Raw genomic sequence first — 24,957 nt, forward strand, 5'->3', positions numbered from 1 at the left:
AAGTATTTGTGTACTCATGTTCATGGCAATATTATTCACAATGGCCAAAAGGTGGAAGCAACCCAAGTGTCTGTCAACAAAATGGATTGACAAAAAGTGGTATATACAGACAATAGATTATTATTCAACCTTAAAATGAATGGTACAACATAGATGAACCTTGAGAACAGTATGCTAAGTGATCAAGTCAAAAAAAGTAATGTATGATTCCACTTACATGAGATACCCAGAGCAGCCAAAATTGGAGACAAAGTGGAATGGCGCTTGCCAGGCTAAGGGGAGAGGGGAGAAAGGAGTGACTGTCCAAAGGGTAGTTTCAGTTTTGCAAGCTGAGATTTCTGGAGATGGAAAGTAGTGATTGTTGCACAACAAAGTGAATACTGTATTGCCACCAACTGCATACTTAAAAACTGTCCTCTATGATGGCAAATTTTATGGGTATTTTACATATTCACACACAATTTTCCCATGTTAAAATTAATCAACAATTAAAACTTGTTAACTGAAAAAATAAATGTGATTCTGCATCACTGCATCCATGTGGTCAGTTACCACCACCAACACCGGGACAAACTAAAGGTCCTTGTTTTAGAAAGAAATATGCTTAAGTATTTGGGGATCAAGAGGCAAGCTGTAAGCAAGTTACACTTTTGTGATAAAGCAAATGTGGCAGAACGTTAACACTTGCTGTACAGAGATGAAATGTATATGGGGTTTATTTTACCATTCTTGCAACATTATTGTAAATTGGAACTATTTCCAATTTAAAAACAAGGCTATTCTTGGCCAGTTTTGAAACTAAAATAAACCATGCAGCAATGGCCATTTTATACAGAAAATAGTATTTTTTTTGACATGTATAATTTCTCAGGTATGATTATCACATTAACACCTGGCACCACACAAATTTTAACCCTAAATAGGTGAAATTTTTAGATGACTGGGACTTAACACTTTAAATGCTAGAATGGTGCATCAATAGCTTTCAAGTCTTTTTAAAGTGCTACTTTACTTTTCTTGTTTAGAATTTTTAATGATCAAGGTCATCAACATCTGCTTCAGAAGATGGCTGTGCTTATTCTCACAAGGGTTTCAGAGTATGATACAAAAATGATGCTGCAGATAATAGCTGTTCTTCCACCTCCACCTAGTGGTTAGTTATTACCTCTATCTTTAACTACCTTCTTTTTACAACGATCACATTTGTACTTTTAAATTTATTGAAAGTAAGGGTTTTATAAGTGCACAAACTTCCTATTTTGGTTGTTCAAGGACTTATATCAACAATCTCGTGTGTTTCTGAATATCAACAGTCCCAGATAACCCTTCCCCAATTTGCAACATAAGATTTCTATAATTAAAATCAATTGTTCTTGCATTTAGTCATCTTGATTAATGAGATTTCTCACAAATAAGTCTGCAGACTATAAAAATGCCTTTAAAGTATCACAAAAATAGAGCTATACAGCTGTAAGTTATACTATTCCCTATCTCAACTGCCTGCCTGCTCATCAGCAATTATAGTGATTTTCAACTGTGTCCATGTTTCCTCTTAGATAGTACTTCTTAACCTTTTGTTCAAATTGCAGGAAACCCCCTCCCCCAAGAAGAAAAGAAATTTAAACTAACTGAAATTAAGTAATTAAAAATTTCCTTAACAAGAGAAATACTAAGATGACTTTGTCAGTATTTTGTTTCAACTCCCACTAAGATATTGCCATTTGATTCTGACACTGACCACCTGGAGTCAGAATCAGACTCCACAGGTTTAGGGTCTGTCCTCCACACACTACCTACATTTGAGATGATGTCTGAAAGTGGAGTCCCTCCCAACGTCTGACTACTTACAAATCTGGGAGTTCCCATAATTCCTGCACTTTCAAGAATTTGCCAAAATGATTCCCAGAACTCTGGAAAGCACTGACCTTATAATTGGAAGTGAAAGTGAAGGTGAAGTCCCTCAGTCGTGTCCAACTCTTTGCGACCCCATAGACTGCAGCCCACCAGGCTCCTCCGTCCATGGGATTTTCCAGGCAAGGGTACTGGAGTGGGTTGCCATTTCCTTCTCCAGGAGATCTTCCCAACCCAGGGATCGAACCTGGGTCTCCCGCATTGTAGGCAGATGCTTTTACCGTCTGAGCCACCAGGGAAGTCCTTATAATGAGTTTTATTATAAAGGATTCAAATGAGGATCAACCAAATGAAGACACATGGAGGATGCGGTTAAGGTCTGGGAGGAAACACAGAACTTCTTTACCCTTTCTTTGTGGAATCAAGGCACATCGCCATTGCGGCACATCGCCATTGCATCACATCAGAGTTCACTAGTCAGAAAGCTCCACTGAGCCTCAGTGTCTTGAGTTTTTAACTGAGGCTTCATTACTTGGGCACGACTGATTACAACATGGGGCATTACAACTAGGTCAGGTCAATCTCCAGGGTCCCCACCCACCCACCATGGGGCCTGCCCCAAATTCCAACCCTCTGTGTGGCAGGTCCTTTCTGGTGACCAGCCCCCATCCTAGTTATCCAGGGGTCTACCATGACTCGCCTCACTGGCAACACAAAGACATTCCTAGTACCCAGGAAATCCCAAGGGTCTTAAGAAGCACACGGTGAGGAACAAGGATGGAGGCCAAACCATACCAGAGTTGGAAGGTTGAATTTTGAAGGGTCAACCACTGTAACAGCTACAATTTTTCTTCATTCACCAAGAACCAGTTTTCACCCTGGTAGAGAATGCACCCTTGAAGACAATGAAGAGACAGCCCCCCAAAACCAGAATGGAATTTTATTGTGTAAAGTTTATAGAAGTATGACTACTATTCTTCTGTACAAAGTGCACAACAAATGGTTTTAAATATAACTGAGAGAAATGCGAATCCTATGACATTTGATACAAGCTGAATCATTTACAGGTACACTAAAAAAGTTTTTAAAATAGCATCTTTCTCCAAAGAGTTCACTGCGCATTTCTTAAGAGTAGCGATGGGGAACCTCCCAGGCAGTCACAAGGGCATTTTATTGCCCTCGATGCTGATTTTTACTGCGTGTGCAGATTTGCTTTTTTCCCTGATGCCTGTGAACTTTCTCATCTGTTTATCCAGTCGACTGATACCCTTCTTGGAGGTCCCCTGAAACTAAGAGTGGGGTAAAAATTAAACAGCAAATTACTGATACATACATACATTTAGTTTTGTCTTTCATCTTCTTTTATCTGAAAGTCAGCAGACTGAAGTGTTCCCAGCTCTGGAATAACCAGAATAAGCTTTGGTGACTTCAGGAACAACAGAGCAAGTATACACAGCAGTGTCAGAAATGTATATTAAGCTCTCTCAGAGAAGAATAATGTTGTTATCTGTACCGTATTTTTAAGTTTTGCCTCAAGTCCACAGAAATTTGCTAGGAGAGAGAAACGGGGGAGGAATGAATCTAATTCATCAGATTACATTTTGATTGTATGCTTTTCCCTTTCAAAGACCACATATGGAGGTGACCATTTGACATACACAAGTTCAAACAGTGTTGGCATAAAAAATTATGATCTTCTAAAGCAAGGAAAGTCATCGACAAAAAACCCTAAGCGTAACGAATGAGATCAGAACTGCTAAGTGCTTGCTGGAGCTCTAGTTTCAGATTAGAAATAGTCAGGGTTCTATAACCCTGTGCAAATGATGCCCCTTGTCTGAATGACTTTTGGGACTGCTGGGAGAAGTGAATCAGGTAATAATAACAAATACAAGCACACAATCAGGACTCAAAATAAACATCAGCTACTACTACTATTACTATTACTTTGCAATCAGTTTGACACAAAAAGAAAAGTAAATTAAGTCTCTTGATCCAAGGGGCTTACTACTTCTTGCATTCTCTTTCTACTTGCCCTTTTATGGTTAAAGATTTGTTGATAGGTAATTTCTTCTGTATTTTGAAAAGATTGTTAGGTTTCGAAAAAGTGTGGTCTCCAAGAAATTGACACCTTTAAGAAATGCTGAAAAGGTCTGCCATTTATGTTGGATCAGGGCAAACTCTTCTTGTTTGCTATAGTAATGCCAACAATCCCAATCTTCATGAATGTTGAGTAGTTAAAAACAGACGAGTTCTTTCAGTTCTTTTCCCCAGAAATTTACTACTGAATCACCTGTGAAGCTTAATCCAAAGAATGCTAAAATAAGGTAGAGACTAGGAGATACTTTAGGGCTGGTACTAGTGTGGTGAAGTTCTTTTGAGTTGGGGAACCCCTCCTAGTCTTATCTCACCTTTAGATTCAGCTTCTACCGCAGATATAAGCAAGGATCTCTAATAAATCATTCTTGAGTAAGAGCTACATTGATATCCATCCTAGATTTCTATGTACATTCCAATTACAAATATTATATTAACATCACTTTAAGTATTTGGAACTAGCCCTGTGAAGGGGTGTAAAAATTCATTATCAGACGAGAAAGAACTATCACCCTATACAATACCCCAGATTTCTGGACAGTCCCAAGTATCTGACTTCCTTTCAGACAATGTGCCCCGATTTTCAGTATATGCAGTCAGTGCACACTGGAAGCCTTACCTGCTCAGATCTCTGTCCACTGCCCAACCCCCAGCAGCTCTACACATCAGCCTGGACTTCCTGTCCACTCCCAGCACATTCTGTAAGAATTTGAGCCCTCTAACCTCAACAACTGGGACATGCCCAGGCTGCACTGCCTTGTTATAGATAATAAGATCCGTAGCTGGCAAATGCCTGGTTACCCCAAGTCTGAAAACACACAAAACTGAGTACCTAGCATGTCAAATTCAATAACTTCTCTCTTGATTTCTTAACCCTACACCCTAGGACAATAAAACTGAATTGCTGCACCACTTTATCAGTGAAAAATCAAAAGTAGCCTAAAAGATTAGCAAGATGGGTTTGCTTTAAAAAATATGGTACAATCATATTATAATACAATATTTAGTCACTGAAGAATGTTTACTCAAATGAATTTTTACCATGTTAAGTAAAACACAAACCTAACAAGGTATAAAAGAAAATGATCATAATTTTGCTTAAAAGTTAAAACACTACCACCACAACAAAAGAAACTCCAAACCAGTAATAATATGTTTATGCACACATATATAAAGGATTAAAGAAATAACCCAGAATGTTAATATAAGGTGTGGTGGGATTACAAGTGACACTAAGTTTATTTGTGCTTTTTGTATTTAAAGATTTATATAAAAACATGCACTGCTTTGTCATTTAAATGTTATTTTAAAAGCATTCCATGGAATAAATTAGCATAGAAACATACAATGTAGTGCAGGTTATTGATTTAGAAGTGAAAAATCAGAAACCATAGAAGAATGAACAAATTATTAATATATTTTTACATGATAGGCTTATGCAGCCATTACAAATGATAAATATATAAGGTGGTTTAATGTGAGGAAGTGATCAAAATTATATAATTTTAATTAAAATATCAATAGAAAACAAGGCAAAATTTTTGTCAAATTGCTTTTGAGTGGTGAGTGATTTTTCTTTTTATAATCTCAAAATTTTCTACAATTATAAGCAGGAAAAACTAAGTTTAAAACATTACTGAAAATACATGTAATACATCAAAATTATTAACGGTGCTTTACATGGAGGAAGAATAGAACTTTGGGGAAGGGTGTTTATTCTACAGTATATTTACTCATGTAATTTCAAAAATGAAATTACACTTAAAACAAAAAGAATTTCATGTGAAAGCCATTAATTCACTCCAGTTTTCTCTTAGGAAGCATGTTTTCCAGTAATACTCATTATTGTCTGTACGGTGTGAGAGCCTTGAGGGAATATGTAAGGAATCTTAATAGAGAAACAGTGTCAGGACAATTTACTGAAATATAACATGGGAGGTGATGGTTTGTAGTTTAGTCACTAAGTTGTGTCTGACTCTTGCAACCCCATGGACATAGCCTGCCAGGCTCCTCTGTCCATGGGATTCTCCAGGCAAGAATACTGGAGTGGGTTGCCATTTCCTTCTCCAGGGGATCTTCCCAACCTAGGAATCGAACCAGGTCACTTGCATTCCAGGCAGATCCTTTAACAACTGAGCTATGAGACCAGCTCCCAAAACATGCCTTATTATTATTTTTTGGACAGAGCTGTATAAGCCAGACAGGCCAAGATAAATAACAGTCCATTTTGATCTTGGGAATGTTGGACAAGGAGAACTCTGAACTTCCCTCTCCTCCTGCTGGTCATGTCTCAGTCTAGCAGGAGGCTGGGCCACCTCTTCCCACCTCCCCAACACCTACAGGGAGGGTGGGATCCAAACTATCAACACCAGCAGACAGGCACATGCCCTTCCAAAAAAGACTGGCCACTATGATTTTTTATTACATTTTTCTCTGCCCTATTGTAGATCCTGATTTTCTAAAATAAGTGTGCTGGGGAAGAAAATATATTATGAAAGAGAAGAATAAAAGAAAGGAAGAGACAGTGAGAATAGTAAAGGTAAAGAAAAACAGGGGTGGTGGGGAGGGGAAGGAGGATATCAAGGGAAACAAATAGAAGAGAAAAGGGAAGGAGGGGACGTCCCTGGTGGCCTTATGGTTAGGACTTCAGGTTTTCACTGCTGCTGCTAAGTTGCTTCAGTCGTGTCTGACTCTGTGCGAACCCTTAGACGGCAGCCCACCAGGCTCCACCATCCCTGGGATTCTCCAGGCAAGAATACTGGAGTGGGCTGCCATTTCCTTCTCCAGTGCATGAAAGTGAAAAGTGAAAGTGAAGTCGCTCAGTCGTGTCTGACTCTTCGCGACCCCATGGACTGCAGCCTACCAGGCTCCTCTGCCCATGGGATTTTCCAGGCAAGAGTACTGGAGTGGGTTGCCATTGCCTTTTCCACAGGCTTTCACTGCCCGGATTCAATTCCTGGTCAGAGAACTGAGAACCCACAGGTGTGACCAAAAGGAGGGGTAGTGGGGAGAAAACAGGGAAGGAAGCAGAGATGAAGGAATTCTTAGCACAGAACCAGTGCTCTTCTACCCTTTATTTATTCTCAATAAATAAGACTGTGTGCTTGGTCTTAATAGTAGCTTAATAGCAAAGTGAACCTGTGGGAAAGTGAGTGTGTCTGTGGAAACAGCTGCCCAAGTAGGGGTCACAGAGGGCAGACAACACACTTAGACTCTCAACTGTTCACTGCAGCAGAGTGCTGCTGGTAACCGGGGAGCACAGCAGGTCAGCAGGTCTGGCTTTGTGAATGTTCCAAGGTCGTCTTCATCTCCAGCCATGGACCAACTGTATATCAGTTAAATTTATCTCCTAAGTATTCAGTGTCAGGATTTATGCAATGAGCCCTCAAAGGCAGGTTACTGAGCCACTGACAACGGGAAGCCACCTCCCTTCCACCTGGATGTTACTAACCAGCTTATATGCCTGTAAGGCAGACCAGCCACTCTGATTCTGGGCCCTGACAAAAACCTTTTTAATAAAAAGGGTACCAGGCAGAAAGACCAAAATATCTATCAGTGAGGTAATTATGTACTGGGGTATTGATAAAGGAAAGTGAGGTGAAGTCGCTCAGTCGTGTCCAACTCTTAGTGACCCCATGGACTGCAGCCTGCAAGGCTCCTCCATCCATGGGATTTGCCAGGCAAGAGTACTGGAGTGGGGTGCCATTGCCTTCTCTGACTGATAAAGGAAGGGAACCTCAAATCAATTTCTGAATATTCAGGACGACTAGAATGTCACTGGGTGCCTGGCACGGTCATTATTTCAGAACTAAAGAGGTCCTGGCCTTTTCTGGTTAGGAAAGCACGCACACACTTGTTTCCACTCTAGCTGCTCAAGCCCATGCAGAGCATGCTTCCTTGGGGATACCTCCCAGGTAACGCTCGGGCAGGGCCCGGCCTACAGGGGCATCCTGTTGCCTTCAATGCTGAACTTGACAGCACGGTGCACTTTGCTGAGTCGTTTCTGTTCTGCAAATCTCCTCTTATGCTTTTCCAATCGGCTTAGGCCCTTTTTAAGAATACCAGGCTAGAAAGAGTAGTTTGAATGGAGAGTAAAAAAAGAGTACTGAGCAGCAATGAGGATCACCGACTAGCATTTACAGTGATGGTGACAGTGTCTACCCTAAACACTTCATAACAGACTGACTTAAAAACAGCTAAACAGGAAGGGAGGGGTAGGCTGCAAAAGCAGGTGAGTTCTGTTTCTCAGGATTCTAAAAAAAAAGACTACACCAAAACACTCTAGACTTCAAGGTTCAGTTGAAATAAAAGGAGTTAATATGAAGAAACTTCCCAACTGATAATGTTTCTTAAAGTCTGAAGTAATGCTCGACCAGTAATAATGGTCTTTATATGGCTAGATAAAAGAGAAAATAGCTCTCTTCAAATTAGATAAACTTTAAGAGCTGCTTAAGGGTTCTCAAACATGAAGTAAAAGACAGACAGTAATCTGCATTTCAGATCCAGCTTGCTGTCCCTGGACTGATTACTTACCCTGGATGATTCCATTTCCACATTGCACTTGGGCCTGACAACATAGTCCTTGTTCAAGGGCATGGGGACCCTTGCCCGGGCGCAGAATCCAGGATCTCCAGGTCTAAGAGCCCTACAAATGGGAAGAAGAGCACACTGCTTATGCAGCCAGCCTTAGCTGGGCCCATGCCACTCATCTGCACATCTGTGTCAAACCTCCTCTGCCCTCCCCGAAGTCACCCCATCCACGTCCTGCTGTCTTAGATGGCTTCATCATCACTCATACTGCTCTATCAATTGCTCAACTTTCCCCACAAAGCCAACTTCCTCTGCAGGATTCCTTATCCCCTCTTCTCAGCTTCAGATATAATCATGCTTCTCTCCTTTCTAAGGCTGGTTCCTCCATGAGGACTCTGAATCTCAATTTCTCTGGTCTAATGGAGTCACTTGTGTTCACTTGTGAGATGAAAAGTCAGGCAGTCAAAATGACCTCCCAAACTGAGTATGCCCATAAAGCGGTTTACATGGTTGTGCATATACAACTCATACAGTAATCTTTTGGTCTGTGTCCTGTTTTGTTAAAAAAAAAAAAACAAAAAAACTTGAGATACAGATTCACACGCAGTTTTAAGAATACAGAGAGATCCAGTGTCTCTCTCAAAAAACAACATGCAAATCACTACAGCACACTATCACAAGCAGGATATTGATGTTGTTGTCACCCATCAACTTTTATTTTCATTTTCCCCAGTTTTACTCGCACTCATTAATCTCTGTGTATGTGTTTCTTCATAAGAAACCACCACACTATTTTCCAGAGTGGCTGTACCATTTTACCTGCAGCAGTGGATGAGTGATCTAGTTTTTCTGCATCCTTGCCAGCATTTAATGGTGTCACATACAGTAACTTTCACATACAAATTTGAGAGTTACCATGCTAGACTAAAGTAAGACTGCCATCCTTCAAAAGTAAAGCCTATTCAGTGTCTGGGAATTCGAATCACTCAACTTTTAGATAATTATCTCCACTGGTAAATGGAGATTGGATATGTGTGTATGTTGGGGTGGGGGGTGGAAGAGAAGGTGAAAAGTTTCTAAACTGTTTCTATTCCCTTGTATGGTTTGCTCTATTCTTAAATATCAAGCTTCTATAACTTTCATATATGTGAATAGATCAACTGACTAGAAAATTTCCCACAACTCTTATTTTCCCCAAGGCCACTATCGGCAAACCTATCCACAGGTAAATGACACGTGCTCCCTCCAACTCATTTCCTGTTTTCCTTTTGTGATGTGGATGCTGCATAACTGCCAGCACTCACTGCACAGCCCCTCTGAAGTCTACTCTCCACCACAGCGCCCTCCGGGGCAGCCTTGTCCTTCTCTAGGTTCTCTTCCAATGTGTAGGATCACAGCTCCTCACTGGCCTTCGGTGGCTACACCCCTTTTCAAAGCATTCAGTTTATTTTTTAATGTGTTTAGTGGGTTCTTTTGTTTTGTTTTGTTGTACTGTGCAGCTTGCAAGATCTTAGTTCCCCAACCAGGGATTGAATCCAGGCCACTGCAGTGAAAGCACCGAGTCCTAACGACTGGACCACCAGGGAATTCCCCGTTCAGTTTATTTTTCACTCTGTTAATTTCATGATTCAACAATCTTTCCTAGGGAGATAACTATCAATGTCTCTAGCTCAAATTCCAGCTCTAGACCCAGGATATTTTCAGGACTATCTCATTCACCTTCTATTTAATATGTTCAAGAAAAAACTCGCCTATGACTTCACATCAACTCCTCTCCACTCTAGTGAAGGGTAACACCATCATCTCAGTTACTTAAGTTTAAAATTCTGGTTGGTATCTTCAACTCTAGCCAGCTCATCACCCACCAAGTCAACTCCTGGCAGTTTTGTGCCTGCAAATTCTCCTCAACTTTCTGCTTCTCCATTACAGTTTCAGTTGACCTGTATCACTACCTTCAGCTCTTCTGCTCTGCAACCCATCCCACAGCATGCCACCAACAGTGCATTCCAAATCAAATTTAACTTCACATCCACGCTCAAAAAACCTTCTAGGAAACCAGAGAAGTAAACATCCCTCATCTTGATTTAAAGCACTTCAGAGTTTGGTCAATATCTGCATTTCCAACCTTATTTTCCACCACGTCAGGCACCACAGTTACTGCCTGATCACTTCAGCCTACTCAGTTCAGTTCAGTTGTTCAGTCGTGTCCGACTCTTTGTGACCCCATGGACTGCAACACACCAGGCTTCCCTGTCTATCACCAACTCCTGGGGCTTACTCAAACTCATGCTTATCGAGTTGGTGATGCCATCCAACCATTTCATCCTCTGTCGTCCCCTTCTCCTCCCACCCTCAATCTTGCAGCATCAGGGTCTTTTCAAATGAGTCAGTCCTTCGCATCAGGTGGCCAAAGTATTGGAGTTTCAGGTTTCAGCTTCAACATCAGTCCTTACGATGAATATTCAGGACTGATTTCCTTTAGGATTGACTGGTTGGATCTCCTTGCAGTCCAAAGGACTCTCAAGAGCCTTCTCCAGCACCACAGTTCAAAAGCATCAATTCTTTGGTGCTCACCTTTCTTTATAGTCCAACTTTCACATCCATACATGACTACTGGAAAAACCATGGCTTTGACTAGATGGACCTTTGTTGGCAAAGTAATGTCTCTGCTTTTTTTTTTTTTTTTTTAACTGTCATTTTAAATCTTTAATCAGATTCCATTCATCATTATCAGTCATATTACATGCCATGATTAGCTTTCTATAAACAATTTTGCCTTCTGTGTACAAATTGGTATCAATGAAATAAAAAATAAAACCATATACTAGGCAAAGAACTTTATTTATCTTTGTCTCAAACTTTATTCTTAGGCTTCTTCAGCTTCATTAGCTGCAAAGAATGAATTGTATATAAGCAAAAACTGAAAAGAGCTGCAGTGTCCAGGGGCTTAGGCTTAAAAATATTAGAGATCTAGATTTTATCAGATCCATAAACAAAATTTTAAAAAGCAGTCATAATATAAAATAGCAGCTCCCAGTAACTTCTTCAAGATTTATCTTCTTCAGAAGTTAACTCAGTTCAGTTTGCTTCATTCTTGGAAGCCTCATCAAAATTCTCCACAAGATCTGGAACTTCATCATCATCCTCCTCTCCAGTGGCAAGTGGTGCTTTTCCATCCACGGACTGTTTGGGCAGAGCTTCAGCCAGTCTCCTTAAACTGGTCAGACTGTCGGCACCAAGCTGGTTTAAGATGCTGGGGAGCATTTCTGTCAGTTGCTTTGTCTCAGCGTGGCCTGTAATGGTGAAAGTGTTTGCTGCCAGAGATGCCTGAACTTTAGGGTTGTTAAAGTGGATCACTGTTCCTTGATTTGTGAACATATTCACCTCTTCAATACCAGAGATATTGTTTACCCCTAACTTCTTTAAAGAGAACTGAAGTTTTTTGTCATCTGCTGTGGCTGTTCTATGAACCACCTTCTTCTTTCTGCGAGCAGTTCCTTTCCCACCAATGCGCACTTGTGCCTGCAGTTTGGCGAGTTTCTCCTGGTTCATGATAGTTTCTTTCATCTTGTTGGAGCGGAAATGGGGCCGTGCGGGGGACTAGGGTTGGCGCTCAGGTGGTCTCGGGCAGACCAGCTGAGGTTAGGCGCACACACGCGGGGACGCAAGATGGCAGCTAGAGCTGTCTCTGCTTTTTAACATGCTGTCTAGGTTGGTCATAGCGTTTCTTCCAAGGAGGAAGTGTCTTTTAATTTCATGGCTGCAGTCATTATCTGCAGTGATTCTGGAGCCCAAGAAAATAAAGTCTCTTCCTGTTTCCATTGTTTCCCCATCTGTTTGCCATGAAGTAATGGGACCAGATGCCATGATCTTAGTTTTCTGAATGTTGAGCTTTAGGCCAACTTTTTCACTCTCCTCTTTCACTTTCATCAAGAGGCTCTTCAGTTCTCCGCTTTCTGCCATAAGGGTGGTGTCATCTGCATAGCTGAGGTTAATGATACTTCTCCCAGCGATCTTGATTCCAGCTTGTGCTTCATCCAGCCCAGTGTTTCTCATGATGTACTCTGCATATAAGTTAAATAAGCAGGGTGACAATATACAGCCTTGACATACTCCTTTCCCTATTTGGAACCAGTCTGCTGTTCCACGTCCAGTTCTAACTGTTGTTTCCTGACCTGCATACAGGTTTCCCAGAAGGCAGGTCAGGTGGTCTGGTATTGAAGAATCTCTTGAAGAATCTTCCACAGTTTGGTATGATCCACACAATCAAAGGCTTTGGCATAGTCAATGAAACAGAAGTAGATGTTTTTCTGGCACTCTCTTGCTTTTTAGATTATCCAGCAGATGCTGGCAATTTGATCTCTGCTTCCTCTGCCTTTTCTAAATCCAGCTTGAACATCTGGAAGTTCACGTACTGTTGAAGCCTGGCTTGGAGAATTTTGAGCATGACTTTGCTAGTGTGTGAGATGAGTGCAATTGTGCAGTAGTCTAAACACTCTTTAGCATTGTCTTTCTTCAGGATTGGAATGAAAACTGACCTTTTCCAGTCCTGTGACCACTGCTGAGTTTTCCAAATTTGCTGGCATATTGAGTATAGCACTTTCATAGCATCATCTTTTAGGATTTGAAATAGCTCAACTGGAATTCCATCACCTCCACTAGCTTTGTTCCTAGTGATGCTTCCTAAGGCCCACTTGACTTTGCATTCCAGGATGTCTGGCTCTAGGTGAGTGATCACACCATCATGGTTATCTGGGTCATGAAGATCTTTTTTGTATAGTTCTGTGTATTCTTGCCACCTCTTCTTAATATCTTCTGCTTCTGTTAGGTCCATACCATTTCTGTCCTTTACTGTGCCCATCTTTGCATGAAATGTTCCCTTGATATCTCTAATTTTCTCTATAATCTTTCCCATTCTGTTATTTTCCTCTATTTCTCTGCATTGATCACTGAGGAAAGCTTTTTTCTCTCTCCTTGCTATTCTTTGGAACTCTGCATTCAAATGGATATATCTTTCCTTTTTTCCTTTGCCTTTAGCTTCCCTTCTTTGATCAGCTGTTTGTAAGGCCTCCTCAGACAACCATTTTGCCTTTTTGCATTTCTTTTATCTTGGGGATGGTCTTGATCACTGCCTCCTGTACAATGTCACGAACCTCCATCCATAGTTCTTCAGGCACTCTGTCTATCAGATCTAATCCCTTGAATCTATTTGTCACTTCCACTGTATAATCGTAAGGGATTTGATTTAGGTCATACCTGAATGATCTAGTGGTTTTCCCTACTTTCTTCAATTTAAGTCTGAATTTGAAGAGACTCGGATGTATAGAACAGACTTGTGGACTCTGGGAGAAGGCGAGGGTGGGATGTTTCAAGAGAACACCATCGAAACACGTATATTATCTAGGGTGAAACAGATCACCAGCCCAGTTTAGGTGCATGAGACAAGTGCTCGGGCCTGGTGCACTGGGAAGACCCAGAGGGATAGGATGGAGAGGGAGGTGGGAGGGGGGACCGGGATGGGGAATACATGTAAATCCATGGCTAATTCATTTCAATGTATGACAAAAACCACTGCAATGATGTAAAGTAATTAGCCTCCAACTAATAAAAATAAATGGGAAAAAAAAAAGTCTGAATTTGGCAATAAGGAGTTCATGATCTGAGCCACAGTCAGCTCCCGTCTTGTTTTTGCTGGCTGTATAGAGCTTCTCCATCTTTGGCTGCAAAGAATAGAATTAATCTGATTTCGGCTACTAACCATCCCTAAAATAGGCCTTGAGTGCTTACCCTACATCTTTGCTTAAGCTCTCCCTTTGCCTCTGATTCCTCTAAAGACTTTGAGAGAATGGACTACTTTTAATATGATTCTGTATTTCTGGAGCCTAACACAGTTTATTATATAGCAAGTGGCAACAAAATCTTTACTCGGACTATTTTTCAATCTTCTTGTAGTCTCCAGAGCACCAATACAGTGTGGATATCCAATAAATGCTACACTAGAAATCATCCCCCACCACTCTGAACCATCATTTCATTTGCTATTTTTCTTAAGGCAGCAAGAACATTCACAATATCATCTAAGAAGTAAATCAATACAAAAAAATCTTACTTTTCCTCTCCTGTCAGCACCTTTTCCAAATCTCTTCGGGGTGTCTGACCACCAGTGCTGGGAAAAAAGCAATTGATGAGATATTAGGAATGTTAGAACTTTATAATTAAGGGGAAAAGAGCAAAGTGAAATATCAAACTCAGATCACAATCAGGTCCTTTATATTGGATCAGAGAAAATAATTCCTAATCTTAGTACTATTTATTTCAGTTACCATTTGCACATCAGGTTTCACTCACCTGTAATGATCTTACTAGATGCAACTGTATCCAGTTTATGGATACAAATTTAACCAGTAATATCTTTCCCCTCTAAGAATCTGGAAATGGGACTAAGAAAGTTGTTCCTGTAAGTGGCTGCAACAACAGAAGCAACCTCCAAAACGGTGGCAGACACCAGATGCAACCAGAAAAGTCTGGGGGGGAGCAAGTGACAAGCTTCACTAGACACTACCCACATTTAAACTTAAATGGTATTATGAACTACAAGAGATAGCAAGCGGAAAGACAAACTCTTATCATCTTATGGGTTTCTTTTTTTTTTTGCTCAGTGGTGTCCAGCTCTTTGTGACCCCATGGACCATACAGTCTGTGGAAATCTCCAGGCCAAAGTACTGGAATGGATAGCCTTTCCTTTCTCCAAAGCATCCTCCCAACCCAGGGATCGAACCCAGGCATCCCATCTTATAGGTTTCTTAATCATCTTTATTTACAAAAAGAAAAAACAACAACAAAAACCCTGAGTTATCAGAGCAATAGTATTTACTTCACTTACTCATACCTGTTCCCTCATACCTGTTCATTCTTCGCCTTTGGGGCATCTGTTCTAGGTCTCTCTGCTCCCTTTCTTCTCTTGTCATTCCTTTGTAGTTTGAGGTAAGACCAAATATAGGCCGAGACCATTCATCTACAACAAAGGGAAATTAATTATTTAGTCAACAGAGTGGCATTCTTGAAATAATCACAACCTATGGTAATGTCATAGTCTAGGCATTCAGAATATTCTCTCCTTAAAGACACCATTATTTCAGGACCATTTATAGGATAAATGTCTATTTAAGTCTTCTGCCCATTTTCTGATTTTTTTTTTTTAAATACTGAGTAGTATGAAGTATTTGTATATTCTGGATATTAAGCCTTGTTGATCACATTGTTTACAAATACTGAAAACAGAAAATCTTGAAATTCTCTATGTTCTTATTCTAACCAAAAACAAGCTCCTTTATTACTTAGTTGTCAAAGTGGTTTAAACCTTTAAAAATTACCTTTTGATAGTGCAGACGTCAGACCTATATTCAAGCCTAAGAAAGCTGTTAACGAAAGTGCACACACAAAGACGTTCTACATGCACACTGTTTAGCCAGCAAAAGGCCAGAGGTGCCATTTGATGTTTTTGTTCTTATTGCTGCATTATATGGGCTTCCCTGGTGGCTCAGAGAGTAAAGAATCTGCCTGCAATGCAGGAGACCTGGGTTCCATCCCTGGGTCAGGAAGGTCCCCTGGAGAAGGGAATGGCTACCCACTCCATATGCTGCTGCTGCTGCTAAGTCGCTTCAGTCGTGTCTGACTCTATGTGACCCCACAGACGGCAGCCTACCAGGCTCTGCCGTCCCTGGGATTCTCCAGGCAAGAACACTGGAGTGGGTTGCCATTTCCTTCTCCAATGCATGAAAGTGAAAAGTGAAAGTGAAGTCACTCAGTCGTGTCCGACTCTTTGTGACCCCATGGACTGCAGCCCACCAGGTTCCTCCGTCCATGGGATTTTCCAGGCAAGAGTACTGGAGTGGGTTGCCATTGCCTTCTCCGACTCTATATGCTAGCGGTCCCCAATCTTTTTGGCACCAGGGACCAGTTTTGTGGAAGACAATTTTTCCATGGACATGTATGCGCGTGTGATGGCTTTGGGATGGTTTAAAGTGCATTACATTTATTATGCCACTGCTAATCTGACAGGAGGTAGAGCTCAGGTGGTAATTCAAGTGATAGGGAGCAGCTGTCAATACAAACGAAGTTTTGTTTGCTCGCCAGTTGCTCACCTCCTGCTGTCTGATCTGGTTCCCCTGGTATACACTATCAAAACAATAAAGGACCTTTACAGACAGAACACAGGTGTCATCAAACTAAGAAGGAAGCAAGGAGTCTCAGGGGGTCTATATCTCTTTAAAAACTGACATGCCTTCCCCATCTCTGGATTCAGAATCACTTGTAGTACATCATGAGTATCAGTACGAACAGCCTGCTTCCCTTTGCCTAGGGCAAAAAGGTTGAAAACCACTGCATCAAAGCATCAGAAGCTTATTATTTAATAGGCAGTAAACTGCAGGTTAATAACAAGATGTTAATACTCCTCTAGTTTATTAAAAAAATTAAATTTCTTCTAAAAGTTTTTGATAATCTTAAAATAGCAATAGGCAAGTAACTACTGTATTCAGATATAAAGTAAAAGTGAAAGTGAAGTCGCTCAGTCGTGTCCGATTCTTTGTGACCCCATGGACTGTAGGCCCACCAGGCTCCTCCATCCATGGAATTTTCCAGGCAAGAGTACTGGAGTGGGTTGCCATTTCCTTCTCCAATTCAGACATAAAAGTAGTTACTATTTCAATCTAGTCTTACAAGTTTAAAAATCTTTCCAACACAAAGCACAGGAAGAATTAACGAGGGGGATGAAAACACACGTGGTGTTCAATACAGCGACTGATCAGATAAATTTCAGTTAAGACTTCTTGGGATTTCTCTGGTATCATTAAGCAGTAACACACAAAAGGCTTTGGAGATCATTATAAAAGGGACAACAGTAGCAGCAGCAGCTAACATTTCTTGAGGATTTACTGTATTCTAGGCACCATACCTTATCTACATCTTGTTTAATCTTTAAGACAAACTAAATTAAATACACAGTTCTCTGTTTTACAGAGGAGGAAACCTGATTTACAGCTTAAATCACTAGCCCAAGGATATGCAGTAAGGCAGGTGGTAAACGGAAACCCAGGTATGACTGACTCTAGGGCCTATATTCCAATCTCCCTCTCTCTATACATGCTCTTGATCCATAATTAGCAAATGCATTATTTTTTTTGTTATATACTGGGATAGCATACTTAAATATACTGAGAAGCATTTTAAGTCTAAGGATTAAAAGCTTGGTATCTATAGGAAGTTATCAACAATTTTTCTACTTCATTTCAGACTCATTTTAAAAGAATACTGGTAAAAATATAGTTAGTTTATATATATACATGTCTCTCTATAAACATAAACACAAGAAACAAAAAGCAAAATGTACATACTGATTAATTTCCCTGCCATGTCCTTGTTGGACCTTGATTCCTTGGGGTGTTTATAGAGATACATCACTGCTCGTCCAATCCCACTATGCTTCAGGGTCTCCTGGCTCACACTAGGTAGCTGGGGAACATAAACACATACACACATATTAATCATTAAGAAGCTGGGAGTCCTGTCAATCTACTCTAGTGGGCCTGCAACACCTGGTTCATTCACAGCAGAACAAACAACAAAAAAGTTCTATTTTCAGTATCTGTAGTCATTGAACACAAAGACATTCTGTGTTCCCATAAGGAGGTCAGAGTTCAGTACTACCACTGAGCTGAATTAAAACTTAACAGTGTGAGAAAGTGTAAACGAAGCATCCTCAGAGGTTGGCAGTTTAACAAATCGAGGGTCCTCTCAGGTCTCTGAACCAAACAGACCTATGTCTGAACCCACAGCCACTTGTTAGTTTTGTGACCTTAGACAAGTCATTGAACTTCTCTGAGTCTTAATTTCCTCATCTGTAAAATGGAGATAATACATCTATCCTGCAGGTTTGCTGTGAGGAATAAATGAACCTATACATTTAAAAAACACCTAGCACATAGCAGGTTCCTCGGGAATTCCTTCAGAAGTTAAGCAGCTTGCCCACGGTGTCACAGCCACATAAAGGTGGCTCAGACCCAGATTTAAAGGCACATCTGAGGCTGAAGTCGGTGCCCCTTCTACTTCAGTGCCTCCCTAAGACACACCCACTACCATACTACTCTTCTCAGACAAACCAGAGCGGCTCCAAGATCTTTCTTCTTCAATACCATAGTCACAAGAAGTTTTAAAAGGCCTTCTTTTTAAGTTCATTTTACTTGGTATGCTCCTAATAAACATACCTAATACAACTCTTCTGATAGGCTATGGCAGACAGAATACACAAATACACAGTAAAATGCAGAGGTTATGATAATACAAGCCATGTCAAATAATCAATGAAGAGCAAACAAGTCAGATTATCTGCCTATCACCTCTTGCAGAATCCTCAGCAGCTCTTCTCGAATCTTCAGTGCTGGCAAACTCCTATCTGGTAGAGGAGAGAGCCATTCTTTGATGGCGGACATCACACCACTGTCAATAAATGTTTCTTTAAGGTCCTGCCTAAAATAATAACAATAAAAGAAAAGAAGGTCAAGTCTATGAATGCTGGTTCTACTGTAGCTTCCTTTGATTTTCTTATGTATTTAGTGATGTTTCCAAAAACTGCTTTAAAAAAAAATTATGCATTTATTTACTGAGCACCTGTTCATAGATTTCAACAGCTCTATGAAATTGAGTTCCTATTTTCAAGAAACAGACATGATACGCAAGGAAAGATGATTTGTTAAAGATAGCCCGTCACCCCCAACCCCCCAAAAAACACACCAAATTACACGAGGGTAGGCTAATGCTGATATGAATGGTGCAGACAATAAGAATAATGAGCTTCAATTATCACACTTAAAAATTATGTTGAACCTATGAGAATAGTGATCCTTAAACTGTTTCAAGTAATAGAGAACCCAGAATTTGCAGGCAGGAATACCACCACTCTCCCAGCAGAAAAAAATCACTATGAAATACTGATTACTATTCAAATTCCATTTTATGTACCAGAACATGATATCATATATATGAAGTCTGGCACAGATAATTTTCTCTGTTGGCATAGAGGTGCCAATTTTCTCGTAGAAAGTCCTAGACCATGTGTCTGGCTAATTGGTGTACTAATACAAAGATAAAATTCATGATATAACAGGTTGAAGGAGTCTGGTTCAATACATCCTTCAAGTAGTCTTCCAGGATTTGCTCTGCTCTCAATCATTCTGGAAAAACAGACCCAATCTGTAGTGTATAAAGAAAAAATTAGTAGTTTCCAAGTTTTCTTTCATTAACATCAGCTTGCTATTTGCTCTGTTTCTATCAGGCATAAAAGTTTAAGAAATATCTGTGAGAAAGTAATAATTTAGGAGATTCTATTCATTACTATTTTTCTGTAAATTGATAGAAGGCGATCATTCTTTAATGTCTCTAGAACACCAATACATAGCTTGAATACCATTCCATTAAAAGGAAAGCTTTTTTTTAAGAAAAGAGAATACTTACTTCTTAAGGTGCATGACCACAGTAGGTAATAATGTTAATTTTTTCAGTGCTGGTTTTTTTTGATTATTCAACTGTCTGTCTTCCTATAGGAAGAAAAAGATTTTTCTAAAAAAAAGTAAAAAGAAAGCAATGGCTTTTTCTTTTTCACTTTTAAAAAAATTTATTTTTAATTGGAGGAAAACTACTTTACAACATTGTGTTGGCTTCTGCTATATATGAACATCAATCAGCCACAGATATACATATGTCCCCTCCCTCTTCCCACCCTATCCTGTCTCTCTAGGTTGTCACAGAACACTGGATTTGAGCTCCCTGCATCATACAGCAAATTTCCACTGGCTATCTAATTTTGCATATGGTAATGTATATGTTTTAACGCTACTCTCTCAATTCGTCCCACCCTCTCCTTCCCTCCATGCCCATAAGTCTTTTCTCTGTCTCAGCTGCTGCCCTGCAGATAGATTCATCAGTACCATTTTTCTAGATTCCATATGTATGTGTTAATATACCATATTTGTCAGAGAACAATTGCTAATAGCAAATTATTAACACTGTAATTCTAAGCTTTAGATATAATAAAGTAGCAATTTCTCTGAGACACTAGAGGTTTTCCTACAAGAAAGAACTACATATAGTAGAGGCATTTTGTAGAGCCAAAACCCACAAAATTGTTAGAATAATTAGTTTTAACGACTACAAATCGAGAGTAACAATTTTAATTTAAAATACTGGCACAACTGTCAGATTTTCAGAGTTCATTCAATGTACAAATTATACATGGAAAAATTTAGTTTATCATCAAAAATAATATTCTGGCTATGCGGTTTGTAAGAAAAGAATATGTTATTAAAAACTTTTAGTCTTTGATATTTGGGGTTTTTTCCCCCACTTTTTTTGGGCCGCATTGCAAGGCTTATGGGAATCTAAAGCTTCACGAACAGGGACTGAAACCCAGGCCTTTGGCAACAAAATCTTGGTGTCTTAACCACTGGACCACCAAGGAATTTCCTCTGCTTTTTAACTGTAGAAAATTTAAATTCTACAAACAGAAAACAAAACTATACACTCCTGACACACACATTTCAACAACTGAACACACAGGACCAATCTTGCTCACTGATCTCTAGCTGCTTTCCCCTTCACCCTTGAATTATTCTGGAACAAATCCTACACACATAGCAAAATACCTCAGCAAGTGCCTCTAAAAGAGCAGGATTTGTTTTTAATCATTGTATGTGGCCAATTTTTACAATTTGAGCACAATTTTAAAATGCAATGAATTAAATGTAATCTCTTAATCAGAGGCAAAAGCATGACACGAGTTAAAACCTACTAGGCATAAGTTTATAATTTTTTTGTATGTGAAGAAACATCACTTTGTGGTAAACTAGCCAAACCTGAGAGCAAAATCATTCCTCCATAAAAACAGGAAACCAGGGACTTCCCTAGCAGTCCAGATGTTAACATGCCATACTTCCAATGCAGAGGGTGCAGGTCTGAACCCTGGTTGAGGAATTACATACTGTGTGGCCAAATAAATAAAATAGCAAAATATTATGAAAAAGGCAAACCAATTCAGCCAAAAAGGCCCATTTTACTAAATACTCAAGTCTTCCTTTTTTTCCCCTAAAACATACTACTAAAATTTTCCATGCTTAACATTTAAAACATTAAATGCTTATCTTAAAAAAATTAAGTAGATACTTATGTATCTAATGTAAATGTAATTGTAAATTAAACAAGAATTAAGCTTTTTTTTTTTTTTTTAAAGCAGGAATTCCCTGGTGGTCAAGTGGCTTGGGCTTGGTGCTTTCACTGCCAAGGACATGAGTTCAATCCCTGGCTGGGGAACTCAGATCCTGCAAGCCACAAAGTGTGGCCAAAAAACAAAACAGGCTACATAACCAATTATGTGAGAGAAAGAAGGATGAAGCTGCAAGTGACTCACCTCAGCAGCTTCATTCATCTTGACAATCATGGCACTCACAACATCGTCAGCATCACTAATAAAAGTACCACCATCACGGTTACGTCTGCGCTTGCCACTCATGCTCTTTTTCCGCTGTAACATCATCTCAAAGTCTGACAGAAAGTCCATGCTAAGCAATAACACAAAATCAAGTAAAATATAAATTTGCTTTTAAATACACATCTTCTTTTATGAGTTAAGAACCACCAATTTTTAAAACTCTAACTCAATGAAGTGCTACCTTTTTTTAAAGTACAAGTACTTTTAAAATTGTTTTTAACAGAACAAGTGATCATAAATTTTATGCTCAATTTTTCCACTATCCCAACTGTTACACATAAAACACACTTCAAATGTCAAGTTTTACCTGTCACTCCATGGTTTAGTTTTAACTGCATTGCTTTTTGGGGGAAGGGAAAGAGTGGTGTTCAATCATCTAAATACTTCTGTCTTATATAGGAATAACTAGGGGAAAAAACTGCTGTTTCTTAGTAACAGCAAGTATATAATGTGTACTTCTCTCAAAACATAATATGACTGAGATAAAGATCAGTTCAGTTCAGTTCAGTCACTCAGTCATGTCCGACTCTGCGACCCCATGAAAACGCAGCACGCCAGGCTTCCCTGTCCATCACCAACTCCCAGAGTCCACCCAAACCCATGTCCATTGAGTCAGTGATGCCATCCAACCATCTCATCCTCTGTCGTCCCCTTCTCTTCCTGCCCTCAATCTTTTCCAGCATCAGGGTCTTTTCCAATGAGTCAGCTCTTCACATCAGGTGGCCAAAGTATTGGAGTTTCAGCTTCAACATCAGTCCTTCCAGTGAACACCCAGGACTGATCTCCTTTAGGATGGACTGGTTGGATCTCCTTGCAGTCCAAGGGACTCTCAAGAGTCTTCTCCAACACCACAGTTCAAAAGCATCAATTCTTCTGCACTCAGCTTTCTTTATAGTCCAACTCTCACATCCATACATGACCACTGGAAAAACCATAGCCTTGACTAGACGGACCTTTGTTGGCAAAGTAATGTCTCTGCTTTTTAATATGCTGTCTAGGTTGGTCATAACTTTCCTTCCAAGGAGTAAGCGTCTTTTAATTTCATGGCTGCAATCACCATCTGCAGTGATTTTTGGAGCCCAAAAAATAAAGTCTGCCACTGTTTCTACTGTTCCCCATCTATTTGCCATGAAGTGATGGGACCAGATGCCATGATCTTAGTTTTCTGAATGTTGAGCTTTAAGCCAACTTTTTCATTCTCCTCTTTCACTTTCATCAAGAGGTTCTTTAGTTCTTCTTCACTTTCTGGGTGGTGTCATTTGCATATCTGAGGTCATTGATATTTCTCCCGGGAATCTTGTGCTTCCTCCAGCCCAGCGTTTCTCATGATGTACTCTGCATATAAGTTAAATAAGCAGAGTGACAATATATAGCCTTGACGTACTCCTTTTCCTGTGTGGAACCAGTCTGTTGTTCCGTGTCCAGTTCTAACTGCTGCTTCCTGACCCGCATACAGGTTTCTCAAGAGGCAGGTCAGGTGGATAAAGATGGAAATATACATATCTGCTAAGAGCCTCAAAAAGTCTTCCTAAGCATTCAACTGAATCTTTACACTTAACAAGGGAGCTAACATGCTCTCTGCCCTGATGCTGGGAAAGACTGAGGGCAGGAGGAAAAGAGGAAAACAGAAGATGAGATTGTTGGACGGCATCACTGACTCAATGGACATGGGTTTGGTGGACTCCGGGAGTTGGTGATGAACAGGGAGGCCTGGCGTGCTGTGGTTCATGGAGTCGCAAAGAGTCAGACACGACTGAGTAACTGAAGTAAAATGATACGGTTTATATAATTTAATTTCCAAAGGTATTGGAAACTCTCTCAGCTTAATTCTTGCATGTCACTAGGAATTAAGAAGAAAACTATCATTTAATGTCGTGATACTGATATTACAGTATCATCTTTATAACCCTAACAGTAACTAACAAGTCTTTCTATGTTTGGCACCTTTCAAGACACCAGATTTTTCTGCACAGATTCCAATCATCTCAACAAAAGTATGTGAAATACAATCAAGCAGTATTCTGCATCTAAAACTGTGCCCCCCCCACCCACCCTGGGACTCCTGAATCAGCTTTCTCTTTCTCAATGAGCTTTTACTGGGCTACTTTTCAGACTGAAAAGTAAGTTGAGATATGAATTTAAAAAGCCTGACAACCAAATAGCTCCACAAAAATAGCTGAGCACAGGGCAAATGAAAGAAAAATAACAAGTGCAAATAATTTTCAGATAGCAACTGTATATAGAGAAGTAGACGGGAGAACAAAAATGGAAGGTTCTTTCCTACACTTAATCAGGAACCAAAATAAGAAAAACAAAGTTTGTTAGTCTTCATCTCATTTTAAAAGTTCTCTTTAACAAAGTCCTTTAAAAAACAAATAAACTTACTGCTTTCCTCTCTTTATGTTATCATCAGAATCTGAATCTTCTGCTTCTTTTACCTGTGTTTCACTTTTTTCTTCTTCCAAATCTTCTTGGTTAAAACCCTAAATGCAGGGTAAGTTAGTCAGTTATCACAACCTCATTACAGACTCTTCCGTGTAACTTCTTGCTCTTGGACGCCAAAAAACATATAGCAAAAAAGCTCCCTCCCACTCTAGCCATTAGTGTTACTGGTTTTCTTGTCTCCTTCCAGAAACACTTAGGCTTACAGAAGCGCTTCTACTTACTACATTCTTTTATTATACACACTGAGTACAGAATACTGTTGTGCACATTTCACACCTAACAAAAGAATCTGGAGTCAAACTGATATTGGTATAAACTACCTTTAAGTTTTTAAGGCTTTAGATGATTTCATCAAACCATTGCAGACATGATTTAAATATTTCCCTATTGACACTTAGGTATGTGTCAATACTTGAAATCTTCAGAAATATCTGCAAACTGATTATACCATTAACTCTCCTTCCAGCAAAGCACAACTGAACCTGTTTCCTCACCTT

At 39.9% G+C, this 24,957-nt stretch overlaps 2 protein-coding genes and 1 non-coding gene across 10 annotated transcripts in view; all 3 read right to left on the reverse strand.

The window, feature by feature from the left end:
- Window positions 1-2,077: 2,077 nt before the first annotated feature.
- TRNAC-ACA (transfer RNA cysteine (anticodon ACA)) lies at window positions 2,078-2,150 on the reverse strand. The gene has a single exon. It is a non-coding gene; the product is annotated as a tRNA-Cys (tRNA).
- Window positions 2,151-2,772: 622 nt separating this feature from the next.
- IWS1 (interacts with SUPT6H, CTD assembly factor 1) overlaps window positions 2,773-24,957 on the reverse strand; it is a 49,847-nt gene continuing 27,662 nt past the window's right edge. For 4 of the 8 annotated variants that reach the window (XM_020886345.2, XM_020886342.2, XM_020886340.2 and 1 more), the window contains exons 6-14: window positions 24,401-24,498; window positions 21,935-22,085; window positions 19,987-20,069; window positions 18,873-19,002; window positions 17,871-17,988; window positions 15,379-15,490; window positions 14,585-14,641; window positions 8,479-8,590; window positions 2,773-3,140 (exon numbers count right to left, since the gene is read on the reverse strand). In XM_020886345.2, the coding sequence (XP_020742004.2) occupies window positions 3,009-3,140; window positions 8,479-8,590; window positions 14,585-14,641; window positions 15,379-15,490; window positions 17,871-17,988; window positions 18,873-19,002; window positions 19,987-20,069; window positions 21,935-22,085; window positions 24,401-24,498 (993 nt within the window). In that variant the 3' untranslated portion in view covers window positions 2,773-3,008. Of the gene's footprint in view, window positions 3,141-5,569; window positions 8,012-8,478; window positions 8,591-14,584; window positions 14,642-15,364; window positions 15,491-17,870; window positions 17,989-18,872; window positions 19,003-19,986; window positions 20,070-21,934; window positions 22,086-24,400; window positions 24,499-24,957 lie in introns of those variants that run through there. The other 4 variants (XM_070463947.1, XM_070463944.1, XM_070463943.1 and 1 more) reach the window with 2 other exon arrangements.
- Window positions 11,423-12,171, reverse strand: LOC139033928 (transcription factor BTF3). Its single transcript, XM_070463948.1, has one exon. It carries the CDS (start codon window positions 12,040-12,042, stop codon window positions 11,554-11,556), a length of 489 nt encoding a protein of 162 aa, XP_070320049.1. The 5' UTR covers window positions 12,043-12,171; the 3' UTR covers window positions 11,423-11,553.

The sequence above is a fragment of the Odocoileus virginianus genome, unplaced genomic scaffold (genome assembly GCF_023699985.2).
Source record: "Odocoileus virginianus isolate 20LAN1187 ecotype Illinois unplaced genomic scaffold, Ovbor_1.2 Unplaced_Contig_10, whole genome shotgun sequence".
In the NCBI taxonomy this organism is placed as follows: Eukaryota; Metazoa; Chordata; class Mammalia; order Artiodactyla; family Cervidae; genus Odocoileus; species Odocoileus virginianus.